The sequence below is a fragment of the Hyaena hyaena genome, unplaced genomic scaffold (assembly GCF_003009895.1).
Source record: "Hyaena hyaena isolate Hyena2069 unplaced genomic scaffold, ASM300989v1 scaffold_89, whole genome shotgun sequence".
Lineage (NCBI taxonomy): Eukaryota > Metazoa > Chordata > Mammalia > Carnivora > Hyaenidae > Hyaena > Hyaena hyaena.
The window spans coordinates 3,575,887-3,583,130 of record NW_024080719.1 but is presented as its reverse complement, the minus strand read 5'-3'; the positions used below and the strand labels follow the sequence as shown (position 1 = coordinate 3,583,130).

Sequence of the window (7,244 nt, the reverse complement as noted above, 5' to 3'; positions counted from 1 at the left end):
ACAGCACTCGAGGGGCAACTGGATGGCTCAGTAGGTTAAGCATCTTGAGTTCAGCTCAGGTCATGATCTCACAGTTCATGAGTTTGAGCCCCACATCGGGCTCTCTGCTGACAGCTCAGAGCCTGCTTGGATGCTCTCTCCCGATCTCCCTGCCCCTTCCCCCTTCAAATATAAGTAATAAGACATTTTTTAAAAACAGCACTCTAAACAAAATATGAACAGTTTTAGTGGTTTTAGTAAGCAAGTCTTCAAATGACAGTGCATTCACCTATAACTGTGTCAGAATGGACTCAGTTACAACTAGCGATATAAAGACCACCACCTGGGGTACCTGGGTGGCTCAGTTGGTTAAGTATCCAACTTCAACTCAGGTCATGATATCACGTTTGTGGGTTCGAGCGCTGCATCAGGCTCTGGGCTGACAGCTCAGAGCCTGGAGCCTGCTTCGGATTCAGTGTCTCCCTCTCTCTCCGCCCCTCCCCCACTCATGCTCTGTCTCTGTCTCAAAAATACATAAAACGTTTAAAAAACAAAGAAAGAAAGAAAGAACACCACCAGACCAAGACTGGCCTTTAACAAAGGAACCTAGGATTTTATTGCAGCTCTCAAATTGAACCAAAACCCTTCCTGCTGAGTTTCGTCTGTGGGCCACTCAAGGTAGGTCCTGGTGTTCATGATCTTCCGCAGCTTACAGAAACGCTGGGGGATGGCCTTTTTCTCAATGGGCTCCAGAAGAATGAGAATGACAGCATCGTTGTTCTCATCAAACAGACGAAAATGGGAGAAGTCCAGTTCATACTTGCACCACTCACTCTTCACAAAGTTTTCAGAAAGCACAAAGATGGTTTTGTGGCTCTTCTCGATGGAGTCGATGATATTGTCAATAATCCACTTGCCAGGAATAAAGTCCCGCTTGTGAAGACACAGCTTGAAGGGAGGGTCGAAGTGCTCCAGCTCCTGGACCATAAGGTTCTCCACCCAGTGGGAATCCCGTTCACTGTAAGACACAAAGGCTTCATAGCAGAGGTCCCGCTGGGGAGCTTTCCGGGGCTTCCTTTTGGCCTGGAGCCAAGCCCACATCATTTTCAGGTACCACAGCCCATGGAAGCGGTGGCACAGAACCCCCGTGAGCAAGATCGACAGGAAAAGGACACAGCACGCGGCAGACACTAGAGCTGCCCTGTGGCATTCAGAAGCCGGGAGATGGGTGTCCTGAACCCGCTGGCCCCGCACATAGAATGGAGAGTCACACACGTAATCGTCTGGCCAGTCGATCAGGATCTGGGCCAGCGCTTGCTGCTCCTGAGTGAAAGACAGGAATTCACAGGAGCAAATGAAATTGTTGCCACCAGCTTCCAAAGTCGTCAGTCTTTGAAAAGAATCAAGTTGCTCCTTAGAGAAAGTATTTATTGCATTTCTGCTGATTCTCATGGTCTGTAACGTGGGTAAGAAGGAGGCATCTGGCAGAGTCTTCAACTTATTTCTGGAAATATAAAGTTCCTTGAGTTGTGGCAAAGTCAGAGAAAATGAATCAAGATTATTATTGCTAATATCTAAAATTTCCAGTGTCCAGGGGATGCATCGGGTTACACTGTGTATCCTGGTGTTGGATAAGTTCAAATATTTCAACTTTTCTGGCCACTGACAAGTTTCAGGCATAGAAAGATAACTGTTCTTACTAATATCAAGGTTAGTCAAGTTTTTCAGAGTAAGCAAAACTTCTCCGGTTTTTTCTAATGATTTCAAACGATTTTGCCTTAAAATTAAGGTTTGAACGAGGGGCCAGGCTTGCTCACAGGCTGCATTTCTCAAGTATTCTTCAACCATTAAATTGTCACTGAGATCCAAATATTCTAATGATTTTAAATGTTGTGAAAGTAAACAAGGAACCAGAAACACCTTACTGCTTTCTACTGTGATTCTTTTAACTCTTCCTGTAAGTGAATACACACTACTCAGATCATAAAATGAGTAGAAGTACGGAATCTCCAACCTCCGTACTGTTAATGTTTCTATCCCATTCACACTTCCAATTTCGCCCAAGTCAGAGATGTCAAAGTCCCCAATCCCATGAAGGGTACAGTCCTCAAACTCGACTTCTAACACTCCAGAAACATAATTCAACAGTTTTACAAGTTCGCTAAAACTTCCATCGGTGATTTTCACATTTTTAAACGTCCACTTTTTAATCAACGTATTTGTTTCACTGATGGATGCTTTTGAAAAATGTAAAGTGTTCAAATGAGTATCTCTCAGTTCTAAATGTTCCAAGGAACTTAAGAGATCCACAAAAATCTTCAGCAGTAATTCAGGCTGTTTCATACGAAGGGCCAGATGGCTGATGTTCTGAATGGACTTCAAACTCTTTGGCTCATACTTCTGGAGATTTGAAGCATCGATCTCAAGTTCCTCAAGAAAAGTCAGCCCAGCAAAATCCTTTTCCTGAATCTCAGTGAAACTGTAAATATTTCCTACTTTCAGAATTCGCAGAACTGTGAGCTGAGAAAAAAGAGCTGTTGGCCCAAGTGATTTGTAAGGATTTCCCAGTAAGTTTAAGAACTTCAAGGAAGAAAGGGGCCTGAACCACGAGGAGGATAAATTAGATATGTGATTATAGGATAAGTCCAAATGTTCAAGACCCCCCAGGGAAAAAAAAGAATCTTCCTCTATTGTGTTAATTTCATTGGACTCCAGCCTCAGGGCCCTGAGGTTCACACAGCCCCACAGGTCACTGTTGCCAATGTTGGTGATCTCATTGTTGGAGAGGTCAAGGCTTCTCACAGCTGCTGTGAGCCCTGAGGGGATGGAGGTTAAAGATCTGGAGCGGCCCTCACAGACACCAGTGGGGTCACAGGACAGAGAAGATTGATCAAGGGCTCCTTCCTTGGAGAGGCTGGTTACAGCCCCCAAGATCCACGCTGTCCACAAAACACGTGACATTGTCCAGTGATTCAACCTACAAATAAAAGAGGTTCAAATGAGTGACTGTGTTTGACAGTATATTATGATTCCAGTTCTTGAGAAATGTTTTGTAAGATGTAACACACACACACACACACACACACACACACACACACACACACACACCCCTACATGGAAATAACAGAGTACAAATGGAATGTATGAATGGGGATATGTTGCTGCCACATCCAGCAGCACTAACACAGACATTCTGCCACCATGCCATGTCTTAAAGGTCCAATACCATCTGGGAGTACAGAGCAGGACTCACTACACATGAGCTGAAAGAATAAGTAAATGAATGAATGGAGGAATGAACAAGGAAGCAGGTTAAGACATGAGCTAGTCTTAACCCTACGGATTTACAATCACCTACTCTCGCACTTTAAACCTTCTTATATTTAAGCATGCGTCTTCCCTGCCTCAGTGCCTGCTGTGGGTTAGGGATCTCAGAGAGCCCACTCGCAGCTCTCACTGGACAAGTATTCAATGACTGCAGCTCCAGCGGTTACGTGGTCTTTCACCAAAAGAAAAAGGTCCCATGTTCCCATGCTTCACCTACTCCTAGCAGACGGGAGGGATGAGGGGAACCCCAGGCAGAGCGAGGTGGTTTGCTGGGCTGAGGGACCATCAGACCGTCAGAATCTTCTCTTCCTGCAGAAAAGTGCAGAAAGTAGTGCCCCAGTCTGCGTGTGGGGGGAGTACAGCTGTCTGCACACTCTCCCACTGCTAGTTTACAACTGTGAATCCAGCACTCTTTTTCTTCCCACCTCCTGGGCCCTGTGTCCTGCATTGGTGCTATTCACCTCTCCTTCCTGGTGTCTGTACTCCTTTGTCTGCATTTGCTCACTACATTAACTCTACAAAAAAAATTTTTTTTAATTTAACCCCAAGAAGAAAACTTTGTGGGTAAAACTAATTTCCCACGTTCACAGAATCTGAGAGATTACAAAGGCCTGGGCTGTATAATTCATAGGTACAGAGAATTAAAATATAAATAATGTTAATACATACTTGGTTGGGAAATTTAATAGCTGTTGCTGCCAGATTTTTTATGGCCACAACAGTGCAACTGCTTTGCATCCCCTCCTGTCTCTTTTAGGTAAAGGGGGCCGTATCATGCATACTTATTCTAGATTTTCACTTCTCACCTAACAATATGGCTTTCTCCGTCCATATATTCAGATGTTTCTGATTTTTTCCCAGTGATCACAGCGTTTCATAATATGGATAAACCATAATTTGCATTCCTATCAGCACTATATGAGAGTTCCAATTGCCTTATCTCTTGCCCCCACTTTGTACTGCCAGTCTTTTTAATTTCAGCTATTCCGGTAAGTGGTGCAATCCCAGCTGAGTCTCAATTTCATTTCCTAGACTAATAATGAATCTGAACGCCTTTGCATATGATCCTTCAGAATCCTCATTTGTAATGTGCCTGTTTCAGTTTTGGGCCTACTTTTTTCTATTGGGTTGTCACTATTATAATAATTATTATAAATATTAAGTTATATACATTTAAACATATATACTCTAGAAATGGAAGATACAAATGTTACAAATACAGGCATTCCCCAGGGATACTGCAGGTGCAGTTCCACCATAATAAAATGACTATCACAATACAGCCAGTAAAATGAATTCTCTAATTTTCCAGTGCATATAAAAGCTATGTTTACACCACACAGTAGTCTGTTAAGTATGCAATGTCTAAAAAAAAATGGGCACCTGGGTGGCTCAGTTGGTTAAGGGTCTAACTTCTGCTCAGGTCATAATCACACGGTTAGTGGGATTGAGCCCCGCGTCAGGCTCTGTGCTGACAGCTCAGAGCCTGGAGCCTGTTTCAGATTCCGTGTCTCCCTCTCTCTCTGTTTCAGATTCCGTGTCTCCCTCTCTCTCTGACCCTCCCCTGCTCACGCTTTCTCTCTCTCTCTCTCTCAGAAATAAATAAAAAACATTAAAAAAAATTTTTTTAAAGTACATACCTTCATTTAAAAATGCTATTGCTAGGGGTGCTGGGGTGGCTCAGTCAGTTAAGTGTTTGACTTTGGCTCAGGTCATCTCATAGTTCTTGAGTTCGAGCCTCCTGTCGGGCTATGTGCTGACATCTAAGAGCCTGGAGCCTGCTTCGGATTCTGTGTTTCCCTCTCTCTCTCTGCCCTCCCCCACTTGGGCTGTGTGTGTGTGTGTGTGTGTGTGTGTGTGTGTGTGTGTGTGTCTCAAAAATAAACATAAAAAATAATAAATTTTTAAATGCTTATTGCTAAAGAATGCTAACCATCATCTGAGATTTCAGTGAGTCACAATCACAGATCATCATTATGAATATAATAATAATAATAGTGAATATAATATAGCCAGAATTACCAAAATGTGCCACAGAGACACAAAGTGAGCAAATGCTGTTGGAAAAATAGCAGTGACAGATTTGCAGGGTTGCAACACACCTTCCGTTTGTAAAAAACACAGTGTCTGCGAAGCGCAACACCACCAAATGCAATCAAACAAGGTATGCCTGTATCTTTTTCCACTGTGCGGCTTTCCTTCTCACTTGCTTGGTGGAATCTTCTGATGAACAGATGTTCTTAAATTTTCTACTTTGTTTCTTCATAGTAATTTCTGTGGCCTGTTTAAAAAATCTTTTTTACATTATTATGAAGATATTCTCTTTATTATTTTCTAAAATCTCTATTGCTTTGCCTTTCATTCTTAGGCCTATAAACCACATGGGATTAATAGCTGAGGTAGCAGACAGGATCCATTTTATTTCCAAAATGGGTATTCAATTGACCCAGCACCATTTTTAAAAAGATCACTTTGGAGAAGCAGTCAACAATATTACTTTTGTCAATTGTCACACGTCCTCACAAGGGTGAGTTTGTTTCATTGCTCTCTATTCTGATCCAATGTCTATTTGTCTTATCCTTGTACCAGTATCACTATATTAAGTATATAACATAACTTAATATCCCAGGGTGGGGGGAGGGCACAAATCCTTCCTGTTTATTGTTTTTCTTCAAAAGAGGTTTAGTTAGTCGTGGCCCTTTGCATATTCTTATAAATTACAGCATCAGCTTATCAGTTTCAAAAACCAAACTTGTTTATTTTAATTGGCAATACTATGAATCTGTAGTTCAATTCTGGGATTATTGACATCATTACAATACTGAATCTTTCAATCCATGAGCATCTTTCCATTTATTTAGGTTTTCTTTAACTTATCACAATAATATCTTATGGTTTTCTGCACAGAGGTCTTGAGCATATTTTGTGAGATTTATTTCCAGGCATATCTTCAAAGCTTTAAAAACAGTAATACATACTTATGTGTGATATATATATTTTACAATTGAATTTTATGTACTTACCATGCACTAAGCAACCTTGCTAAATTGATTTAGTAATTCCAATTTGTAGATTTTTATCTTCTATATACATAATCACATCAGCCAGATATAATAATGTTTTTTCTCTTTTCCTATTGTTATACCTTTACCTTATTTTCTTGATTACTGAATGTTGAATTTTATCAAATTCTTTTTTCTCTTCCTGTATCTACTGAAATAATAACATGAATTACCTCCTATACTGTGTTACTACTGGTGATTATATTAAACAATTTGGTGTTAAGACAATGTTGCAGTTTTAGACGAAATCCAAGTTAGCCTGGATATATTATCCTTTTTATATTTTACTGGATATATTTATTTACTAACATTTCCTTAGAATTTTTGCATCTATATTCAGAAGTGAAATCACCCTACACATTTCCTTTCCTTTGCTTTCACCAATGCCACCTTCTAAGACTGCAGTTTTTGTTGATATTTGTACATCTTTCTTGTTTTTGTGAAATACATTAAATATGCTTAACAGCTATAGAATATACAGCTATAGATCTGGATATCCAGATCTTTTTTTTTTTTTTTTTTTTTACAAATAGTTTATTGTCAAATTAGTTTCCACATAACACCCAGTGCTCATCCCCAAAGTGCCCTCCTCCATGCCCATCCCCCCCTCCCCCCCACATCCATCAGTCCTCAGTTTTTGTCAGCATTCAAGAGTCTCTCATGGTTTGCCTCTCTCCCTTTCCCCCACCATTTCCGCCCTTCTTCTCCCCCTTGTTCCTCCGTCAAGTTCCTCCTAATCCTCCTGTACGTGCAAACATATGATATTTGTCCTTCTCTGCCTGACTTATTTCGCTCAGCACAACACCCTCAAGGTCCATCCATGTTGCTACACATGGCCAGATTTCACTGTTTCTCATTGCCATGGAGTATTCCATC

The 7,244-nt window shown here is 41.1% G+C and overlaps 1 protein-coding gene across 3 annotated transcripts in view; it reads right to left on the bottom strand.

The window, feature by feature from the left end:
- Window positions 1-566: 566 nt before the first annotated feature.
- TLR2 (toll like receptor 2) overlaps window positions 567-7,244 on the bottom strand; it is a 20,627-nt gene continuing 13,949 nt past the window's right edge. For 2 of the 3 annotated variants that reach the window (XM_039234346.1, XM_039234347.1), the window contains exon 2: window positions 567-2,956. In XM_039234346.1, coding sequence (XP_039090277.1) covers window positions 586-2,956 — 2,371 coding nt within the window. In that variant the 3' untranslated portion in view covers window positions 567-585. Of the gene's footprint in view, window positions 2,957-5,408; window positions 5,577-7,244 lie in introns of those variants that run through there. The other variant, XM_039234348.1, reaches the window with a different exon arrangement.